Source organism: Oreochromis aureus, linkage group 11 (genome assembly GCF_013358895.1).
Source record: "Oreochromis aureus strain Israel breed Guangdong linkage group 11, ZZ_aureus, whole genome shotgun sequence".
Classification (NCBI taxonomy): domain Eukaryota; kingdom Metazoa; phylum Chordata; class Actinopteri; order Cichliformes; family Cichlidae; genus Oreochromis; species Oreochromis aureus.
In genome coordinates this window covers 14308960-14332691 of record NC_052952.1, presented here as the reverse complement: position 1 = coordinate 14332691, position 23732 = coordinate 14308960, and the positions used below count along the sequence as shown (strand labels likewise).

At 41.0% G+C, this 23732-nt stretch overlaps 3 protein-coding genes across 6 annotated transcripts in view; 2 read left to right on the top strand and 1 right to left on the bottom strand.

Annotated features, from left to right (window-relative positions):
• Positions 1–23732, bottom strand: part of usp45 (ubiquitin specific peptidase 45) — a 79793-nt gene that overhangs the window by 26661 nt on the left and 29400 nt on the right. For 2 of the 4 annotated variants that reach the window (XM_039619448.1, XM_039619449.1), the window contains exons 2-5: positions 7618–7728; positions 7246–7415; positions 5744–5844; positions 4438–4538 (exon numbers count right to left, since the gene is read on the bottom strand). In XM_039619448.1, coding sequence (XP_039475382.1) covers positions 4438–4538; positions 5744–5844; positions 7246–7415; positions 7618–7728 — 483 coding nt within the window. Of the gene's footprint in view, positions 1–4437; positions 4539–5743; positions 5845–7245; positions 7416–7617; positions 7729–8310; positions 8409–8830; positions 8967–23732 lie in introns of those variants that run through there. The other 2 variants (XM_031740226.2, XM_039619450.1) reach the window with 2 other exon arrangements.
• tstd3 (thiosulfate sulfurtransferase like domain containing 3) lies at positions 9665–11605 on the top strand. The gene is made up of 4 exons (XM_031740229.2): positions 9665–9830; positions 9921–10082; positions 10500–10659; positions 11055–11605. Exons 1-4 carry the CDS (start codon positions 9692–9694, stop codon positions 11110–11112), a joined length of 519 nt encoding a protein of 172 aa, XP_031596089.2. The 5' UTR covers positions 9665–9691; the 3' UTR covers positions 11113–11605.
• Positions 14845–18648, top strand: zgc:172323 (uncharacterized protein LOC564165 homolog). The gene is made up of 11 exons (XM_031740265.2): positions 14845–15071; positions 15223–15376; positions 15521–15670; positions 16055–16174; positions 16276–16371; positions 16463–16597; positions 16684–16794; positions 16877–16987; positions 17133–17257; positions 17353–18168; positions 18345–18648. The coding sequence occupies exons 1-11, from the start codon at positions 14845–14847 to the stop codon at positions 18436–18438; spliced, it is 2139 nt and encodes a 712-aa protein (XP_031596125.2). The 3' UTR covers positions 18439–18648.

Sequence of the window (23732 nt, the reverse complement as noted above, 5' to 3'; positions counted from 1 at the left end):
TTCCCCAGGGCAGAGGAAAGCATCGCGGTGCTCGAGCTCGCCCACATGCATGCATGTACACCAACACCTCCTGTACTCCCAGCTCTTTTTCACACAACGGAAATACAAAGAAACATGCTTACTTTGGCAGGAAATATCACTAAAAGTACTTGCAAAAGAGAAAGAGAAAAAAACCCCCAACTGCCTTACATACCCTAACCCTAACCCACGTTCTACATTATCAAGTTGAAGCAACACCAGACTAAAATTCAAGCTCACAAAACAAAACATATCCAGTTTTGTAAAAATTAATATTTTCAACTTTATTTTTAGCTTCAGCGCATCACAAAGACTTTTTTTTTTTTTTTTTTAAAGCTAAGAGAAACTTAATGTAAATTTATACTGATATCATCAAGACAAAACACAGGAGTCTGCAAAAGTCTATTTTCAAAAGGCCTTTACTCTGCCTTCTTAATGCGGTTCACAGTTGGGCTGGGAGACTGTCAAATGCAAAGGCCAGTGGGCGTCATCCATGTTCACTTACAGCGTAGCAGTGCAGAGGGCCAAGGCCGGCTCACTTCATGCAGAGCAGCCAGTCAAGAGGAAGGCCAGGCAACACCAAATGTCTTATTAATTCGCTAATTTGTTGTGACTGCAGGGCATGAAAAGCCTGTTTCCTTGCCATCTGAGGCCAAGAGAACCCAGTGCCATGTTACTTACAGACACACACACACATTTAAGCACACAGATTTTACTACCCACTATCTGGCCTACTTTCATGTGCGGTGGTGGGAATAAAGACAGAAGCACTCTTGATTACCTCCATGAAAGCACCACCAGGGGACAAGCATCTTACTGGCTACTGACTCGGCAAAGCTAAACTGACAGTAAACTAAGAATTATGGCTTACAAAATTAACAACCAGAGCGAGGAAATCAGGTGAATAAAAGTGCCGTAATCCAACTACAGAATATCTCTGACTTCAGTGTTTAAGCCAAGGTCTCAAAACTGGAGGCTAAAATGCAATTCTGAGCACAACAGAGACAAACAGCCCTGGTGCAAACAATATGTAAATATTCCTCATATAAACATGTGATAAATTTCCCACCATGACAGCAACCTATTTAGAAAAGGATTTAATGTGAGTGTGACCAACACCACACAGCAATAAACTTTTTGCAAACAAAACTGTTTTGGCCTTTGAGAATTCTGAGTTGGAAAAAAAAAAACCCTAAATTAGAAAAGGGAAATGAGAGATAAATCCATGTTATTCCTGATCCAGCAACATTCAGAGTCAGCCACTTAATGCAGCTTTGATGTGCTGACTCTCTCCTAGGGGTGCGTGTCTGTGTTGGCAGATATGAGAACATGAAAGTTCTTAGAATAGGAAAAGAAACAAAGGATAGGAAAAGAAACAAAGGCAGAGCACAAATATAAGTTGTGCAGCTGCAATTGTCTGACACGACTGTGCACTGTATTCAGGTTAATAGTAGTGTTGCTGCAGTCTGTACAGTTTTTTACTGCATGCCTCCTATTGGGAATGCAGAAAATGTTGGGCGTACACACAGGGCAACGTGACCGGATATCAACTAAAACTGTGTGAACTGGTCTGGCACTTTTTGGGAGAGTGACCGAAGCAACAACCTATGAGAGGGAAGGATATCGCAATCAGACATCAGGTCAAAGTCCTTCATTTAGAATGTTTCTGGAAACACACAACAAGGTTACCTTCACATCCAAAACTTAGGAATGTCGACTATAGTAAGCTGTCAACAACACAGCAATAACACAACCAATGAAGCACATTATATGTGGATAAGGCTTTACTGGTGCAAGTTCATGTGCACGAGGTGGGCTTTAATTACTGTTAACACTAATGTTTAATACAAGAATGTTTATGTTGATTTGGGTATGTTAAAATAAAGAAAACATTCGTAAAGCAACCCTAAATCATTTTCAAAGATATTTAAAGAAAATTGCTTGAATACATTAATACACACATGCAGTCCAGTGTTACTGTATATTAACATTCAGATTTTCTTAGAATTATAATGCAAAGAATGACTCGATCACAATCGCCAATATAAAACAAGAAACAATTAACAGATTCCAATGAGAAACAAGCTCCGACGTCTATTCACAACCAACATTTTAATTTGCTCCACAAAGACTCCCCAGCTGTGTTACATGCTGCAATCTAGCCTCCCTGAGGTCAATTCGCTTTTTTACCGGGACTCTGGCACTTGAGCTGAAGGCCTTGATGGTGAGAGACCACAGTTAATCGACTTTCTTTCTTCCCGAAGCTGTTGTTGTACAAAATTATTATAGATTTGGAAAAAAATCCTTGCTGGGGCTCTTTTGTGCTTAGGGTCTATAGGAAAGAAGAAAAAAAAACCAGAGTACAACAGCAGCTTCTTGAGAAACCCTGGCCTCCACTGAAATGCAATTTCACAAGCTCCTCAACAAGCAACGACCATCTATTTTGCTGCAACAATGGCTGTCCGCTTCTATACCCATTTGGCCGACCGGTGTGGAACAATCAAGTGGCAAGAAAGGTGACAAAAAGGTGACACATAATTTAAAGAAGTAAAGCTGCATGAAAGCTGTTGGTAGCTACAGTCCAGCTCGGCAGATCAATCCCCACCAACAACGGACTGTGGCCTGGCACTGTGCACAAAAAAAGGCTATTCCACAGACATACCGTATAGATATATAAAACAAAACACACAACACTGCTCACCTACAGTCTTTAAAAATGAACAACCCAAAATCAAACGTGTATACCTATGTAAATTTGTCAACCCACCACATGTCTAATTTATGAATTCTCTGTACATTTCTTTTAGAGTCTATGTGTGTAACACGCACTATGTAGAGACTTTTAAAACACTTCAAAGTATCTGAATTTTTCAGGTATGTAATGTACTTAGAGGAGAAAAGATATTCAGATTTATTGTGCCAGGAAGAGCTTGTGCTCTGTGCTGCAAAGAACACCTTGTGCCAGTGAGAATTCAGCTAAGTGTATTACTGAAACTTAAAGCCCTTTGTAGAGGCCAAGTGTATAGTATGAGCTGGAAGAAAATAGGGTATCTGCTTGACTTGAAAGTTATTTTTAACATTCGGCGTTATGTGTATCTGTGAATGTGTGTGCATGTCCACTGAGAGTTAACGCGCTCCAGCTGTTAGGATCCAGTTGCTCAGACTTGTTGAGGACCCTGGCTCCCACTAGTGCAGCACACAGGCCCAGAGGTGGTGAGACATACAGCAACTTAACAGAGGAAGCTAGGGACAGAAACGGATAGCGATGGAAAGACAAAGAACGACAGATCATAGGGCTGAACCCTGCGCAGCTGCGCTTGTTCTTCAGGGAACCCAGCCGGGGAAGCAGCACTCAAGCGCTTAATTCCACAAATATGTGCAGTCATGCAATGTGCAAGGTGGGGGCAAGGGAGGGAGTGAGGGGAGAGATAGCTACAGAATCAATCTTGCAACTTCCACAGCCATGGCTTAGATTGGGGACCAGCTTGCCTGGGCCTCAGCGGCTGGCCTCTGGCCACTGGCAACTGGGCAGCATGCAGAGGGCGATGCAGAGACGGCCTGAGAGACTGAAAGTGATGATGCCCACCACCCTGATCAACTACAGTCTGCTAGGAGGTCTTTCAGCACGCCAGCACAAAGCAAGAGATACAAACTGAACTGAAGGTTTAGGTACATGTAAGTATTGAGAATGGGAGTTGATGTCTATATGGATGACTGACTTGGTGTGGGGTGGGGGGCTCAGGTGGTCTGAGTGAGGGGAAAAGGAAAAGTCTGAAGGTAGTAAGTAATGCTGAAAATACTGCAACTAAAATCCAACTCTTTTCTATGTCTAGTTCTCAGTACTTCTACTAAGTTTTATTGCTTTTAATGACAATTTTGCTGCTGTAATTAAATTTTAGACCGACAGAAGGGTAGAAAGAATGTTCTTCAAGCACTTAGCAGCATAGAAAAGCGAAACAAAACAAAACATCAAAAAATAGCCACTTAACCCACTTCAATAGTGTGGGGTGTCTGTACATGAAGAACAGTAGGTCAAACTTCACATGACCATTGCCACCAGGGGGAGCAGGTGTACTGCAGTCAACTGCTGGAATGTCAGCCCTTCACTTAGAAGAATAACTTTTCTGATAGGAGCCCGGCTTATTTGTGGATCTGGCCACAACGCAGCCACTAAATGGCTCGTACACTGTTATTGTGCTATTGCCTTCTACTCACAGACACAAAACATAGACTGAGCAGAATATTAAGCAAATTATGTAACATGAGATGTATTAAACTAAAGAAAGAATCACCAGTTTAAAGGAATGATAAATCTTGAGCTAAACTGTAATTTGGCCCTGCTGAAACTGCAGTAAGCATTTATGTTTTGTCTAACTGAGGCTTAATTTGACAACAGTGGATGGCCAGAAAACACCTTACCTGATGTTGCCTTGACAGAGTGCTTTTGTAAAAAGTCCAGGCTCTGAGCCAAAGCCTTCTTGTTGCAATGAGTCGAGAGCTCTTCACTGCATTCAAAACACCTGTCACAAAGACAGAGGTTAATAAGACCGGGTTCATTTTACTTTAGAAACTAATAAGACAGTATTTAACATCAGAATTACTTGGCTAGAGTAGAAAGCAGTTTAGAAATCATAATTAGGGATGGGAATTGATCAAAATTAATCAGTGTTGGGGTCATTACTCAAAAAATTATTATTGCACATATTACACAGAACACCTTTCTTAAAGTGTTCTTCTACTTAATTAAACCCAGGAAAAAGGCGTTTATTAAACTACTTATTAAGTTACGTTCATGTTACTCTGTAAAATGATCTGAAACACAACGTCTCATAATTACCATTTAACTACATAAACCTACAGGCTACAGCCCCACAAACCAGCACAAATCCCTATCCTAATGAGAACACACGTGATCTTTCTCTTAGTATTGATGTATGAGCACAAATGAAAGATGAAAACCAGCACAGAGACTTTAAAATGATCGTCACAGTGATTTTACTGTAGAAACATGAACAGGTAGACATGGAGGCTGCAGCCTGACCGTTCAGGCTCTGTTACCTGTTGAATTTAAGCAGCGGCTTCACCACAAATAACGGCTTACATTATCACGGTGCTGTTCTGGGGTCAGCATTTACTCAGCTTTAACATCCCGTCTAGCTTAGCACAGTGTCTGTGCAAGTGTTTGTAAAGAGCCAAAGTTGTGTTAACAGTATAATGCAGTTGTTTCTGTCTTGGAGCAGTCTCCACTTCATTATTGTGCTCTCATCCTTTTATGCAATAAAAATAAAAGTAATGTCCATATCCATGCTGTAAACTGTGACACTTTTTTTCTCCTCCAACACACAAACTGAAATCAGCTGATTGTAGCAAGAGCTCAAGAACTGATGAGCAGGATTGATAAGCAGGCAGACTAATGATTCCAAGGAATTTGACTACTGGGAACTGGTTTTCGATTCCCATCCCCAATTATAATGGAGGAAAACAAATTTTATTTTATTATTTCTCAGCCTAAAATGATGTAAAATAATTTACAAATAAACAAACTGGTCTTAGAATTGTGGTAGGCAGGATCAAAAAGACTGCAGGTGCCTGTTGTTTTCTATTTGAGCTCACATGCTGGCAGCATTCTGACACATGCCATCATAAGGTGACAAACAGGGCACCATTGTGTGCAGCCTTGGCTTCTTTTCATGACAGTTCACAATTAACTTCCTGGGTTTCTCACCAGGCCTTCCATGTGCTCAAACTGATGGTGATGCAGTGTGACTCTGGGTGGAAAGCCTGTTGATGCTTCACAACATGCTGGATCCCTGACTGGTTACAGCCCTGTAAAAACAGAAATCTTTGTTGGCAACCATAAAATACACTCTGGGCTCACAACATTTAAGGTACAACAAATCTTCAAGAGCACAGTAGGGTGAAAATCTTTATTCAGGGTCAGGTTTAGACTTCCTTATTTCTTGAAAGTTCCAACAGGCCTAACCACTTCATTATGGACATTTTCTTAATGCTTTCACTAGCCGCATACCCTAACCCTAACCATCAAAACTGAATGCCTAACTCCAGCCCTTAGCCTAAACCTAACCATAACCTAACTGTAACCCTGAAACTAAAACCACATTTTAAGCCTCAAAAATGCCTTCAACCTCATGAGGAGGGGCATTTTGTTCTTATAAAGGACTGTTGATAGTTTAGTACCTTGTAATTGAAGAATTTAAAAAAACAGAACTGTATTTTCTTCTTTTTAACCACCTATGTCATAACTTGGTTATTCGTAAATCATGAATTCTGGTCACATTGATACAAAATGTCTTAGTCACCGATGCTGCTGAAAAATACACTCACCAAACACTTCAATAGGTACACCTGTTCAACTGTTCATTAATGCAAATATCTTTTAAGCAAATTACATGGCAACTTAGTACATTCAGGCATGTAGACATGGTCAATAAAAACTGGTGAAGCTTTAACTGAGCATCAGAAAGAAGAAGAACGATGAATAAGTGACTTTGGGCATAGCTTGGCTGTTGGTGGTAGATGGGCTGAGTATTTTAGAAACTGCTGATCTGTGATTTTCCCCACAAAGCCAAGGCAACAGTAACTCAAATAACCACTTGTTACAACAAAGGAATGCAGAAGAGCATCTCTGAACATAGAACACGTCAAACCTCGAAGCAGCTGAGTTACAGCAGCAGAAGACTGTGTCTGCAGAAAAATGATGCCACAATTTACACGGGCTCACCAAAATTGAATAACAACAAAAAAGTAAATAAATAATTTTTTTTTTAAATTGGTTTGTTGAGTATGAAAATGAGTTTATTGTTTTCAAATGGCCTCCACAACTACCAGATCTCGATGCAACAGAGCAGGGCAGAATGTAAAATTAGCATTTTTGACATGCAAGCAGCAACTGTATGATACTATCAAATCAACAACGACTAAAGTTTCCAAGTAATGTTTCCAGCACCTTGTTGAACCTATACTGTGGAGAATTCTGGCAGTTCTAGAGGCAAAATGTGGTCCAACCCGGCACTATTAAGGCACGTTTAATAAAGTGTCCAGTGAGCGTATACATGAAAGTAAAGAAACAGTCAAGTTCATACACAACTAAGAATTAAAGAAACTTGAATATGATAATGACGTTCTTACTCTGTTGTTTATTTCAATTTAGTTTACACTCTTCTGCATCACATTTTGCTTTATTTACTATTTTTTTTTTAAACTTACCTGAAAACCACACTTTAGGCACACCAGAATGTCCTGAGAGGCTGCTGGCTCGCCATCAATCATTGTCCTTTCCTTTAGGCACTCTGAGCATACCGACCACACACTCGAGAGGACTGATTTCTTTACTGAGTTCAAGTCCACTGCTCTACTCACATGCTGGCAAGTCAGTCCTGTTAACAGACAAGGTGTCTTGTAAGCAAGGATCCTTTTGAAGATGAATAGCACTGATCCCATAAGAATAATGAATGAAATGTTACAGACTTTTCAACATTGACAAAAAATACCCAGGAATAGTCTATAGGACTCTACCAAGTCAAAATTTATAGCCTTAACTGTAACAGTCCGGTGCCATGTACTGTTACAGTGACTTACCGCTGACTTCATCTGATGATTCCTCATCTCGAGGTTTTCTCGGTTTATTAGTCCGCTTAGTCATGTCGGCGGCTTTCAAGGAGAAGGGGTCCTTCAGCCGCATCTGGAGCACTGAAAGCAAGAAGGGACAACACTGGTTTAGTTTTACACATTTAGGACACCCATAATTTTGTTTATCCAGGTACTACACAACTGCTATTATCATTTTCTTCACAACAGAATGAGGTACTTTGAAAATAATTTTTTAAAAAAACCTACAGTCTAGATCAGGCATTGTTAAATGCACACACACATTTATTGTGTTGTCATTGTACTACAGCACAGTCCTACAGAAATGTGCCAATTCAAAACTTTATGACAGCATGTGTTTACATTCACATAGCTATGCATACATTGCAGCGTCAAGCACTACTTTGCTTCCAACAATCATGAAAAAAATTATATTAGGATAGAATAACTAATTATGTTTGCACAATTACACTCTTGCTTTCTCATATTTTATATATATTCAGTAAACTACTTTTCATTAAAGCAATTGTTTTTTCCCTCCCTCCTTCATTCAAAAGCCCAAGCCCACTCCTCCTTGCTGGGCTCTGACTCAAAGAAATCCACTATCAAAACAAAAGCACTAAAAAAAACTAAAAGAAACGACAACAACAACAACAACAACAACAATTCAGTTTTTTGCCATACCAGAATAGCCTCTTCTGAAGATTATTTAAATAATTAAACGGTAAATGCAATAGGTGGTTTGGCTGTTATAGGTTGGTGTGTTTGACGCTACTCTCAAGCTGGTGTGTTCAGGACGATTAAAGTCAGGTGACTGATTTAACCAATCAAAAACTTTCCACAGCTTGTAGGTTTAAGCTGATTTTCCTGGTGGACTCCTTTTGAAAGAATTTTTACACCCTTCGCCTAACATGCTACTGACCTAAACCTTTTCTAAACTGCAGGAAATCTGGAAGCGAACGGTGACAATACCTACGGCTACATGATATGTCACTGCTAAATAAAGGCAGTAGGAGAAAATGAGAGTTTTTACGACCGATAACTCTATTAATGGACAACACCATGATTAAGAGGCCTTAACAACCCCGGCAGCCCGGTTTGGGTGAGAATAAGAGGCTCCTAACCCATTTATTAAGGAAATTTTCAAAATTAATTTATCTTTTTCATACTAGATTTAGCGAAAATGGAATATATATTAACTCACCTCTTAAAGTTAGCTCCTATGTTGACTTTGTCAGCTAATATGAAGCCAACACTGAGATGTCAGCTCTTCCTGGCTTGCAAAAAAGGCCAGCTACATTAGCTTGGCAGAATAAAAACTGAACTGGTGTGTTTCATCCAAAATTACACGCAGACATTATGGCTATTCAAAGAAAAAACGCACAATACCGTCAACAGTTATCTCAATATCTTTTTGTTTCCAGCCTTGACTTTTAAAACATGTGTCAAGCTTTCGTTAGCATTTACAGGCAGCACTAGTTACATGTGACGCACTACGGCAGCTCAGGTTGGCCCAATGCTGCATTCAAGTTCAGTGGGAAAATCTCACCGGTGAAGAGTTAAGAATCAGATAACTAAACTAAACTGTTACGAGCGCAGTTTAGTTTTTTGTGTTGGAGAGGGGAAAAAAACGACATACCAGTACCACGAGGACAATACATGTGATTATTATTACTTTTTTTTTTTTTTTTTTTAACTAGAGGTAAATAAAAGCTTGATTCCCATCTTTACGGGTTTCCCAGTTTCCCATGGCGGTGGCACAACAGCGGCGAATGAAACATGAATCTTGTTTTTTTTGTTTTGACTTGATGCACCTGTTTGATCTAATTAGAGGACATGATGCTAATTTGTGTTGATAAATAGTTTGACAGATTACTTGTTTGAATAAGGCATTTGTGGGGAAAGAATTTTGGCCCTTTAGGATATCCGTACGTCTGCGCAAGCGCAGATAATTGTCGGCATTGTGACTTTTATTAGTTGTCCCACGCAGATACCGCATAAGTGAGGGTTTGTGTTGGAGAGCAGTGATAATTTAGAGTGAGGTATCTGGCTTTGATAATCACACATGGCCTTGAGAAGTTGTTGGAGACTTGCCGGTGTTGTCCCGCGGCTCTTATGGAATAATACCGTCCAGTTTGAAGCTTGCGTCCCGGGAGGACAAGGCTCTGCGTCCAGCAGTGTCAGCACTCACCCCGGTTACAAAAGTGAGGTTTAACATTAGCGACTCACTGTCATGTTTTGAAGGAGCTCATATACTGCATTAAGTATATTGTCTGTCTTGTTTTTAAACGCAGAGTTGCTGTTCCGCGCATTCAGTTCAACGCCAGCGAGCACAGACGTGAGTTATGAGCAGCTGAAGGAGCTCCTGGTTGGGCGGAAAGCGGTAGTTATAGATGTGCGAGAGCCCTGGGAGCTCCGAGAATACGGCTTCATCCCCGGCTCCATTAACGTCCCCCGTGAGTACTGCGCTCTCTACCTGCAACATTGTTGTCCGGCTGGGCTGCCAGGGCTGTAGACTTGTATACTAATGTAGTATACTGCAGTTTGTGTGGGTTGGAGATAAATAACAATTCATAAATGTCCAAAATGAACCAAACTCACACAAAGTTTTTGTATTGTTCATCAAACAAACATCTGAAGGTGTGCTTTGTCCCCTGTGCTTTATAATGGCAAGTTTAATTAGGTTTGAAATGTGCTCAATTTTACATACAATACTAAATGGAGTAAAACGCAAGTAATATGGCCCACTTCATATTATATGGTATGAAGGGGGGCATTATTCTAAAATATTACTACAATGCTTTCAACCAACTGTTCTCCAGAGCACCAAACCCATCATACTTCCTTAACCTTTGTGTTTTTTGACTTTACAGTGGCACAAGTGAACACTGCCCTCCAGCTGGGTCCAGAAGACTTCAAAGAAAAGTATGGTGGTGAATTGCCCCACCAGACAGATAACGTTGTGTTTACTTGCTTGGCGGGAATGAGGAGCAAGACTGCGCTGAACACGGCCATCACACTGGGATACAAAGAGTGAGCTGTGTCCTTGGCTTATGTCTGTCACCATCACTGATTTCCACCTTGTCATTATGTTTCTTACTGAAGTTGGCCATTTTCAGTCACGAGAAAAGTTATCAGTATTGTGGTTAAACTTAGACTTTTATAGTTATCATGAGACAGCATTTACTATAGTTGAGGTTATTGCCTTGTAGTTGCACAATGCTATTCCTCCTTGGATGGATGCCACATGTCACACATCACATTTTCTATATCTATGTGAGAAGTAGTAAAACGCTGTAATTGTCTGGTGACAGTAAAGTCACGTACAAATGCATGATTTTGTTTGAAAGTCTTAAATTATGAAAAGTCTGTGATTTCGTCAAAGCAAATATTTACCTTTTTTTTTTTTTTTTTTTGTCTTGTTTCAGTGTTCGGCATTACTCTGGAGGATGGCAGGACTGGGTGAAGCATGAGCAGCATAGATAATCAGTGATCATGAAACTGGAAAGATATTTATATATTTATTTGAAGGTGTTTTTGCAATTATTCGAGTTTAGAATGTGAAGTGATGGTGCAGCCTTGTAAAGGGTTCAAAAAAATCTTCATGACTCCTCATTTCAATGTTAAAATCTCAAAGAGTGAAACCAGTTTGCTTAAATGCACATCTGCCATACAATATTACTTGAAATCCCTTTTTAATTTCTCTCAGGCTTACACTCCTTCTAAACCCTTTACAGCTTTTTGAAAAAAAGCTCAAAGAATATTCTGAAGTGCTAAAGATTAACTATGCAAATAACAACAGAACTGCATGACTGTGAGTTATGAGTCTTCCACTCCATAATGTGAACTGTTTTATTATTTCCTGTTGACATGTTGTAAATATTAAATTGCTCAACAGGCAGTGCAGACTTTGCCAATATTTAATGCATTTATTTATAAATTTACTATTTAAAGCTAAATAAACTAATATTTAACTTGAGTCTGTGTGTATATTATTATTTTTATTTTTGTAACTCAGGAGCAGTGTTGGGCAGGTTTAGTAGATGACCTAAGAGGACATTCATTTAAATAATTCCAGATATAAATAGGCATAGAGAGGCTTGCCGGGGTGACAGCTGCTGGGGAAGTACTACGATTTACTGCATTGAAGGTCCTTGTCTAATATCCTGTATGAATTTGCCACCAACTCTCCACAGGTTCATCATCCGTGATAATAAATGGGTTTGTTTTCAGCAGGGAAGAATGTTTCCACTACAGTTTGCTGACCACAGCCATGGACCTTATTCCCTATTCCTTCTTTTACAGCTTGAGCTGAAAGTCCCTACAGAATCAGCAAATGTTAATCTCACTGTCTTGTTTAATTTGGACTATTGTTTTAAATTATTTTAGTTTATCCTAAAATTCAGCTTAATCATTGTCAGTGAAAGGAAACTGGCCTCTAGGTGACTTTTCAGATGCGTGAGTAAATTATCTAGAAGTGTTTATTGGGGTTTTTTGGGGGGGACATAAATGATAGCTTTAAAACATACCTGACACTGTTGTATCACCTCTGCACTTTACAGGGATTTTTGTTTCTTTTATATTTGAGCTTGGTGTTGACAGTAATGACTTGTAAATAAAAATAAACAGTTTTTGAGAAACAGAAGTTTTTCTGATGCAATAATATATTTACTTGAGATTTATATCTGTATCTATATAAATATTTAACTTTGATTGTATTAAGAGTTTCACCTCTCTGATAGTTTTTAAATAAGAAAATATTTATGAAATATATATTAAAAAATAGTTTTATGAACATGCAAACATTTAATACCATATATTGATGCATATATATTGTATGAGCAGTTCCACTGGTAAATTTGTCAAGAATTTGTGAAAAATTACATTAATTTACAGCAAAGCTTCAAGACAGAATAATATCTACACAACGCTGTAAAAAATAAAGTTTTTACAGGACTTAATAGCTCTGTGAAAAACTATCTACATCCATATTGTTTCGAGGAGTTCGAAGGGGAAGCACCAGGGAGGTACTTAAATTCAATGCACTTGATCAAATGATCATCAGCATGTATGAACATCTCCATCAAAAGAGAGGTTTTGGCAGTTTGCTGATTTGGAGCATTCAATACCACAAGCTTTCCAGGACTGGACATCCTAGCAAATTCCCCCCAAGGTCAGACTGCGCTCAAAAACTGCAAAAAACCCGAGGGTAACATCTCAGACTCTACAGGCTCAATTAGCATGTTGAAGTTCATGACAGTGCAGTTAGAAAAACACGGAACAGTATGGCTTGCTTGCAGTGGTTGCCAGGAGAAAGAGAACATGGAAGATTAGGTTTACAAAGTTACATCTGAAGAAACCACAAGATTCCTGGAACAATGTCCATTGAACAGATAACACCAACATGGAGATGTTTGGCTATAATGCTCCGTGCTACATTTGGTAAAAACTAAACACAGCATATCAACACAAACACCTCACACCAGCTGCCAGCACGGTGGTGGAGGGGTGATGATTTGGGCTTGTTTTGCAGCTACAGGACCTGGGCACCTTACAGTTGACCATGAACTCTGTATGCCAAAGTACTGTAGAGTCAAATGTAAGGCCATCTGTTTGACATTTGAAGCTTGACTAAAAGTCAGAGAGACTGATAATGTCATACAGAAAACCACTACCTTGAGATACTCCATCTAGCAAAGGAGTATCTTAAGGTAGTCTTAACTTTATTTATTAACTGAATTTATTATTAAATAATACATTTATTCAATCAGTTTGCTGAACGTTCTCTGCTGCCACAAGGGCGTCTTTCACCACCCTCTAAATATAATATAATTATCTGGTAGAGGTATTTGTCATTTAACACCAATGATAATAATAATAATAATAATAATAATCATGATAACAATGATAATAATAAAGCATTTTAGTTCAATATTATCATCCATTTTAATAAGTAATAACTAAATATTTAAATGAGTATCAGGCAAAGTTATAATACCACACAATACCACACAATTATGTATAAGAGTTTGTGGTCTTAGTAAATGAAGTGAGGTCTTATAAAAACTGTAACAGAAAGCATCATCATAGTGAACAACGGTTGGTGGAACATGAAACAAGCAGCTTAGTAGAGAGATGACTATTCACATGACTGAAATATTCCGGCTCTTCCCAAAAGTCCCATGCGGCTGCAAGATGTGAGGTCAGTAGGAGGGAATAGATGCTCACCTAATCCATCATGGCAAGTTTTCACATGGAACTGTAAATAAATCATCTCATAAGTTGGATTTTAATGTTCTAAGCGGACTAAATCTACATCGGCTTTATGCATATTTTGCATTTTTTTTTTGTGGTTTACCATGTAGCTGTGGAACCTTCTTTTTATAATTGAGCTCATTGTAATATCGTCTAACCCCTGCCCACGTGAGTCTGTAGGTGTCAATGTAAACCATGAACAGGGCTGACTGGCATTCATGCCCTTTTATCACTGTGCCATGTCATCCGTAAACTCCAGACTGTAATCTCCCCCCTCCTTTTCTTCCGCTTCCTCATTTTCCCGCTGAAGCAGTTAATTCCATTTTCTTTTTTCTGCATACTCCAGTTTTAATATGTTGAAAACAGAGCAGACTAATAAGTACTAATTTACGTCAAAATCTTGCCAGCGCTCTTTTGTTCCTCTGCAGCCACAGCCTCATCAGGTCACCCTCTAGCTTCTGCTCAGCATTCAATTAAAGTCCCTCGTCCCATCAGAGCACATCACATCAGAGATGCACCTACTGGCTGCAATGACTTACTGGACCCTGCCTCATTGCCTGCCTGCCTGTCTCCCTGCTTGTCCTCTGATGCCGGACATTAAGGTGGTGGATGTGTTATAACCCAGGCAAAAACCCATTATGATTTGGATAAAATAAGGAGTCTGAGAGACTTGTGCCCACAGCCATGATCCCAGCCCATTTCTGCTTCTCACAAGCTGCTGATACATATCTGAGAGGCAGGTCAAGCCTGCTTTAGTATGGAGGTTCAAGATTCCGCATGCGTCGGCTCATGACCTGGGCTGTTTTGAACAGAGCAGGAGCATGACTGTCAGTGGGGAGTATAAAATCTCAGACTGTGCTGACAACCAGAGAGTGCAACAAAGGAAGGTTCAGGAGCAGTAAAGTGCAGCAAACCACTGACTATTTCCCTTCACAGAACCAAAGCCACATAGAAACCGCTGCCATGAGCTTCAGCCCAGAGAGGATCTCGTCCTACCGCCGTCACTTTGAGGACAGCAGCAGCTTGTCCTACCAGATCAGGGTGTCGAGCCCATCCCCCATCAGGAGAGAGGCCCGTCGTGCCTCCACCGGCTGCTTCTCCTCTAGAGCCGGGGCCAGCAGCATGCGTGTGGACTCAGTGGGACGAAGGACCGTGTCTGCAGCACGCAGGTCTCGCATGGTAGGAGCAGGGTAAGCCGTTGGATTTTTGTTTTACAGGCGAAGCCGTGAAAGTAAATTCTTCTTCTACAGGCTTTCTTTAGGAGTAATTTTAATCACATTAAAGAACATATTTTGGTGCCTGGGGCTGTAGGTTAACGTGTATCAGTCATTTCAGTGTGAGCGCAGGGGCCATGGTGTGCGTTGGGCCGAGCGGAGAGCGTGCCATAGACCTGGATGTGGCTGCAGCTGAAAACCAGCAATTCCTCAGCACCCGCACAAGCGAAAGACAGGAGATGATCGTCCTCAACGACAGACTGGCCGTATACATCGACAAGGTGAAACCCCCTTTTTCAACTCTATTTTACTTCTTTTAATAGGCGCAGCGAAAAGCAGATATCACACTGAACTCAAACATGTTGCACAGAAGTAATTCTCATCTCGTGGTGTGTGGTTTAGACTGAGTTTTCGTGTCCTTACAGGTGCGATCGCTCGAGCAGCAGAACAAGCTACTGGAAACTGAGATTGAGGCCTACCAGAACCGGTTTGAGAAGCCTACGGGTCTGCGTCTGCTCTACGAGGAACAGCTGAAAGAGCTGAAGAAGATTGCTGAACAAATGAGAGTTCAGAGGGTGAGACGAGAAATCTCCAGGATCCTGCTTCTGCTCTTCCTTTCAAGAGGGCATTAAGTTTACACCTCACCGATCTGTAGAAGATCCACCCAAACAACGATACAAGACGTCAACTTGGTGTTTCAAGGTTCTTTACCTGGTAACAAGCTCATTTCTGGCAGGCAATTTGAGGGGGATCCTGACCGTGTTTGGGTGTCACGGACTACAGCTGTTGTCAGATGTGTTTTATGCACAGATGAGATGACTTGATAATGCGCTGGCAGGCACACAAGAATGAAGCTGAAATATAAAATGCAAAAGGCTCAGCTAGATTTTGCGCACACCCTTGTGTTCACCTTCAAATCTAGCAGACAGGCGTGTTACTTATGCTTTCTTGGTTTTCAGGACATTTCCTTGGCGGCTAAAGAGTCTGCAGCTGCTCAACTAGAGGCAATCAAAGTCAAATATGAGGAGGCAGTGGAGCTGAGGAAGAAAGCCGAGTTAGACATTGAGGCCTTCCGTCCAGTGAGTGACATTAAATTAGCCACTGTCCTGGGTGTGAACGTCGCCTACACATTATTTCTCAGGGGCAGACATACGTGATAACACTTCTGTTTATTTTTCAGGATGTGGACAAAGCCACCTCCTCCCGCATTGCCTTGGAGAAGAAGCTGGAGCAGCTAGAGGTTGAAATTGAATTCCTTAAACGAATCCATCAGCAGGTGGGCGACATCTTTATGTAGGAATTAGCTATTCCAAGTTTGCCTTTTATTTTTAATGATTCCTAAAGGCCTCTCTTTTTTTTGGGTTTAGGAAATTGATGAACTCATGAAACAGATCTACGCCGCTCACGTCTCAGCCCAGAGTGCGTTCACTCTGCCCGACTTGGCTGCTGCTTTGAAACAAATTCAAACCCAGTATGACGATATCGCAGCCAAAAATCTCCAGGTACAAAAATAGCATACAAAACCGCTTCCAGATGATGAAAAACGCACAGTCAAGTCTTCTGTAACGTTATCATTCTCCACTGTTAGGAAATGGATTCGTGGTATAAAAACAAGTTTGAAGATCTAACCAAGAAGACGTCGAGGCATGTTGATAAAGTTCGAAGTGTTAGAGAAGAACTAGCCAGTGCCAAAAAAGATGTGAGTATTACAAGTGAAAATTAATATGTAAGAACTGTTTATTAATATTGAGTGTCTATAATTGGGCTGAAACTGTCCCTAGATCCAAAGTAAAGAACGCGATTTGGATGCCCTGCGGACCAGAAACGAGGCTCTTGAAGCTAAGATCCGTGAGACACAAGAGAAATACAGAAAAGAACTGGAAGACCTGCAGGTAAATGTCGGCTCATGTTGTCCCAGGGTGCACACCTGATCCCACCAGAGTCAGTCATAAATACACACATGCTCTCACATTCATGCATGCAAACACAAAGCCACTACAACGACACATTCATTTTATAACCCTGATTTTCTGATAGGCTCGGATTGAGGCCCTGCAGCTCGAGCTGAAATCCACCAAGGAGAAAATTGCGCTGCACCTGCGTGAGTACCAGGAGCTTCTGAATGTCAAGATGGCTCTGGAGATTGAGATCACAACTTACAGGTAAGGGAAAAATAACTACCTAAAAATGATTTTAGGGTTGCGTCTTTGAGTGAATATTAATAAATTTGGTTATTTTTTGGTTTTTTTCTCTGCAGAAAATTGATCGAGGGCGAGGACCTGCGGCTTTCTGGCATGATGCAAACCTTATCTCTTACTAGCTGTAGCATGAGCGCCATTGGTGCCGGGATGAGCATCAGTGGAGGAGGCATGGGAGGTGCAGGTGGAATGGGTGGCGGACTGATAGGACGTGGTGGTGGTGGAGACATTGGGGGCAGAGTAGGAATGGGTGGGGGCATGGATGCAGGAGGCATGGGAGCAGGTCCAGGAACTGGAGGTTTAGGTGGAAGAATGGGTGCTGAGGGTACCAGTGGTAAAAAGGGTCCTGCTGGTACATCAGCTGGGGCAGACTTTACTGGTAGTCATGGATTGGGAGCTGGGGGTGTAGGTGGAGGTATTGGAGCTAATGCTGGGGTTGTGGGCAAAGGAAATGGCAGCAGAGCAATGGGCACTGGAGGAACAAGTGGTTCTGGCGCTGGAGGTGTAGGAAACCTGGGATTCGGTACTGGAGGCAAGGATGACAGCAGTATAGGTGGGACTGGAATGGGTGGAGGTGGTAAAACTGGAGGTTCAGGTGGCATGGGTGGAACCGGCACTGGGTTTGGTGGAGGAAATGGTGGTGTAGTTGTAGGAAAGAGTGGTGGACTTGGAGTTGGAGGCAGTGGAGGAAGTGGGGGTGTGGGTAGTGACGATGTTGCTCTGTCAGCTGCTAGTGGCATGGGGAAGACAGGTGGAGGAAAGGGTGGTATTAGTGGCACCGGGACTACGTATGGCTCAGATGGACATGATAAGAACATCGAGGCCTATGCAGAGCAGGCTGTGGAGCTGACGGAGAGGAGGACGGTGCTCATTAGGTAAAGGTACCATCAGGTGTTTTTGCAGTTCTTTCAAACAGGACAAGCACTCACACCCAGAAAGTACAACCAAACATTTCTTCATTAAGAAACAATGACTTAACCTGGTCTGTGACAGAGTCGGGTGTGGTTTAACATGCTTGTTTCAGTCACTTTGTCTCTCTTTTCCTCTACAGAACAGTCAAAAATGAGGATGATATGCTGGAAATGGACCACCAAGAACAGACCTACACCATCACCGGAGCGGCCGATGACTCTGACAACGAGTGAGCAACACGAATTCCCAAGTGACCTCCTCTCACCCTTAAACCTCCACGCCCCTCTGAGCTTTGCACTGACCAAGCCCCATGTCTGGACACTGACCTTTGCCCTTTTGCCCCAGACAAGAAGACCATGACTGACCCTTTTGCTTCAAATCAGGGGCTTTAACTATGCCTCACTAGACAACTCAACATATTCTCTAAACTTTTGTCACCCCCCCCCTCCTTTTTTTTCTACATGCACTAATAAAGCTATCAGCATTGAATTACCTTGTTGTTCTTTTATTTCGTGTCCTTTTGAGGAGTTTATATGAGGATAGAGAACGTCATTCAGCAATAATTCAATGCTGGTTAAACCTCATGTTTTGCTCAGCACAGGGAAATGCTACTTAGAATCCTGGCTTTGGCTTGAAATGATGCAGAGTGAAAAAGGGAAAAGGAAGTCATGAGGGAACAGCAAAACAGAGAAAGAGAGGGGGAGAGGGACAGAGTCACCTGAGGGTCGAGATGGTTGCCCTGACACTTTCTGCAGGGCTGAGGAATCCGTCAGTCAAATGCGGTCCTGCAGCAGAGTGACGGCACACAGCCGTTTCCTGTCCTCATTCCATCCATTTCCACACCTTTTCCCACTGCTGCTGATCGGGAGAGATTGGATGTGGCCAGCAGATGCCAAACACACTCAGTGTCCTGCTCAGGGGCAGAGAGTGAAGACATGCAACACACCAATCCTGAGACAGAAAGCGCAACAAAGACAGGAGCAGAACCGGTGCTCCGGTGCTGTCACGGCAGCAGTAACATTACTGTGCCATTATTATTATAATTTGGCACATCTCAGGAAAGCTAGGAAATAAATAAATAAAACAAATAATTCTCGGTGGAAGGAAACCCAGAAAGGCTTCCTCAGTTCAACGTAATAAGACTTCAGTGGAACTTTTAGCTGTTTGATTGAAGATTTTTGTGATGTTTCATTGGCAGCTTTAGAGTGGATATATGTCAATAGACAATTATTATTATTTTTTTCTAAGTAAACAACTTAAAAAGAAAACCAGCAACAGTGATACACGTGGGATAAATATGAGTGAGTTAATTAAAAGACCAACAAATACATTTTAAAATAGCAAAAACAGTCAAAGCAAAAGAAAGAAAAAAGGGGAAAGAACAGAGAAGAAAATTAGTAAATTAGACTTAGTCAAGTATTTTAGGGTGTAACCCCGTATTTCTTGCAGCACAGATTATTTATCTGAATAATATGCAGTGCCTTCATTTTAAACTCACATCATTTCCACGAGCTCAGCCCACTCAAACACGCAGGAGAAATTAGTTTGAACCCGAAACTGTCCATCGAAAATATGACGCTCATGTGAGAATGAAACAGGAAAGCATTTGTTATCGATAGCCTCACGTGTGTGTGTTTTTTTTAATGTGTGGAGCTCTCCATGGTGCTTCCGTCTTCACACTGAGAAAACTCACTGGGGGAAAAAGTGAGTAGATTTTTATTTAAATACAGATAAATAAATAAATATTATGAATTCCACAGCATATAAAACAAAGAGGCAAAATGCGCTCCTTTAAAATAAAAGTGTTTTTCTTTTTTTTTAAAAACCCCCTCAAAGACAGTGTACCTGATCATTGATGTTATTTTTATCGCTTATGTTTATTATTAGTTGCAGTTTGCTTTTAGAATTGAAAAAAATACAAGACTGAATTAAATGTTGTTTTTTATTCTTTTAACGTTTAACTTGTCGCAGAAAAATGTTAGAAAATATTGACCTCCTTGTTGAGATAATAACCGTGAAGTTCGCTAAAAATGTCTAACCATATTCAGCCATGCAGGCGAGTCAAGGTATCATGTCTTTAAGCGTGCTCTTTGCCTTTATATTTGTTTGTCTCACATTGCCAGCTTGCAGAGACAAACCCGCCGAAGTGGGTCACTAACCTTCATCCTGGGAGAAAAAATGCGTTTTTGCTCGGGGCGAGGGAAAGAGCTCCTCAGATTCATCGAGAAGGGCAAAAGTTGCGACTTTCTTTGAAGCCGGTGATTCTCTGTCACTGCGGCGCATATGCTTTGGGTGGCTAAATCCCAATTAGGGTCGGCTGACACGCTGCTCTATTCACGGGCGACCCTGCCTGCATACATTTGCCTAGGAATGAACTCCTCAAATAGATCTGCTGCTAAATGCGCCGGACAGCAGAGAGAATCGGCCTGAGTGACACTTTCTTTCTGAGGCGCTCGAGTGAGAAAAGGTATGAATTTATAAGGTACACCGAAACATATCAATTCACGGAACTTCACGCGCCTTTATCCGCGTCTTCTCACGCGAGACAAAGTGAGTTGAAGTCAGGGAAAAGTGGCCTTCAAAAAAAAAAAAAAAAAAACTTTGTTGAGACTTTGAATACCAAAACGCTGCAGCCCACTTTTGAGTAGGGATTTTTTTTTTTTTGAATGCAATCACGCATGAACAGCGCTGAATCGGATGCCATTTATTCGGCTCCTCTCTAATGCGATTTTGAATATTAGTCTGGGTTAAAATCCCAATCATGTCATCTGGTGGGAGTCCCATACAAGCACAATTACTATTCAAACGCGTCTCAAATGTCCCACCCGCATCAAGGCAGCTGGTCTGCCCACGGTGCAGCTTGCATCTTTCCCCAGGTTTCTCAGAGTGTGAAACACCTTATAGATGAGCAGGGGAGGGTGTTTCTGCAAAAGCAAAGAAAAGCACGGAGAAGATGGACGGTCTGCTCTGAGAGCGGGCACGAATCTGAAAGGAATAATAATGATTGTTTTGCTGGGTGGGATTCGGAGGGGCCAGAGAGCCATACGCGCGAGGATTTCAGTTTTCTTTCTTTCTTTCGTCTTCTTCTTTTTTTTCTTGAATCAAAATTTAAGTGTGACCGACTGAATGCGAGAGGTGGGCTACACAAGATGTGCTGGCTTACACGCGGAGAAATAAATGGATTTAGAGGAAAACAAAGTCATTTCTAAAACGTGGGAATCTGTGAGAAATAGGCCACATTGCTAAGTGGGACAATGATTGGGCTCTCTCCCCCCTCCCTCCCCTGAATAGACCCAAAGAAAGTTTATGGGTCGACATAAAAAATGTGTTTTCTTCTGCACTCAGAGGGGTCTTCAATGGTTAGGCCATTGAAACCAGTCCAGGAGAGGTGGTGGTGAACCCTTGGCACCCCTGAAGTATAGTCAGGGCGCATGAATGGAGATCCCTGGTGGGGCATTGCTCTCAGTATTTACCGCGTTGCTTTGCAGACAGGTTGTTCCTCTATATTCATGGGTCATTAATGGCCAACCAGTTAAATCAGAGAGAGCCCCACCGTTTAGACAGTTTTAATCCAAAAAAGGCTGGCAAGAGGCAGGCAGAGAGGGCCATAAAAAAGAAGAAAAAACCCCGACTCCCACCTCTTCCCAGCACCAATTCTTCTCAGGTCGTTATTTAAGTTCATTAAAGAGAAGAAGAGTTCATTAAAAAGAAAGAGCACTTGCGGAATCCGCAATATTGTCCCTGAATAAAGATCCAACTATGTAATTAATGTTTTTCTTAAAAAAAAAATAGGGAAAAAAAGAATAGGAGGAGGCACAATAAGGCCGCTCCAGCCATTTAATTTCATTTAATTTTCCATCCCATTTGCCTCCAACACTGCCGTCACTCTGACACCGAGCCTTTTGACCGCTCTTCAGGGCTTCAGAGCGCACAGCGGAGCGGGGATTCACCCCGGCGACTTTTTCCGCTAACAGAAAGGAAACGTCTTCCCCTCTTTTTCTTTCTTTTTCTTTCCTCCTTTCATTCACCCCACCTCCTCCTCAGAGAATAATTAATTTCACTGTGGAGAAGTGCGGGCCTTTAAAGCAAAGCAGGGGTGGATGGGAACCAGTCGCAAATGGCGAGGCGTTAATAAATAACTCCCCCGCACAGCCGGGCGCAAAAACATTGACGAGATTGTTCGCGTGTCGTTCAGGACTGTGGAGGAGCGCAGGGAGGTGTGGGCGAAGGGGGATAATAGTACCTGAAATAGTTTATTTTCATTTTGTGGAGAGATAACTAATGGAAATGCGCTAATGAAGTTCTTTTATTTATTTTTATTTTTTTAATTAATTATTATTATTATTTTATTTATTTTTATTTTATTTTATTTTATTTTATTATTATTATTATTTTTTTGGGGTGGGGGGTCTCTTTATTTATAACCATCTTTTTGGTTCTAATGTCGCATACCCACAGTCTTTCCTCACTCTAATAGAAATAATCCCCTTCCAAGATAGTTTTAGTACCACATGTTTTACATCAATTGTGAACGTGTGTAAGAGAGAGACACAGGGAGACGTGCACAGTGGACAGGTCAGAGGTCAACTTGTTCTTGGTCTGAACTGATCACCCAGGTTTTTGTTTTTTTTTTTTCTTTCAGTTCAGACACATAGACAGCATCAAAAAGCATCCGTATCTTTAAACAACCTGCTGCGCGGAGCCTCATTGTGGATGTGATTCTAAGTCCGCCAGTACACAGACATTGTGTTCGCCAAACAAGTGGGTTTTGGTGGGCATCGCGTAAGATGCTACAGATCCAAGAAAAATGTTGTTAGAAATAACAGTTTTGGAAAGAATATGGAAAGAATAATTAAAATATATTAACATCAATTCTCAAATGACTTAACATCGCATTTGAAAACGCACACTGTACAGTCAGACCTGCCTGTCTGAGCTCATGCAAAGTTTTGGAGATACATGGCTTTCATAGGGCAGCGGTGTTGCCATGGTTATTTTACTTTATTTATTTATTTATTTATTTTAATCAATCAGTTAATCATTCAATCAACCAACAGGTTCAATTACTATGTCAGTCCAGCCACAGGAAGCAGCCAGAATCACCTTGAATCTAGCACTTCTATTTCTAGCCTTTTTAATAAGAGAGACAGAGTGAGCATTTTTTTCTAATAATAAAAATATTAATAACAATGACAATATATTTTTTGAGAATATATTTCTTTGTTAAAATAAACAGCCTTTTGGACAAACGATGCTCCATAACAAATATACATATATATATATATATATATATATATATATATATATATATATATTATATATATATATATATATGTGAGTGTGTATTTTTATGAGGGTATAAATAAATATATTCTGCCATAATTCTATTATCTTCGTGTCCCTGAGCAACCAAAAAAGGAAAAAAAAAATCATGTGTTGTATCTTGAGACAAGAGAGCCACAAACAAACAAAGTGGGAGCGTCGTGAAGATGATGATGATGGTTGTTTCTTTCTCTCTCCTCCTGCT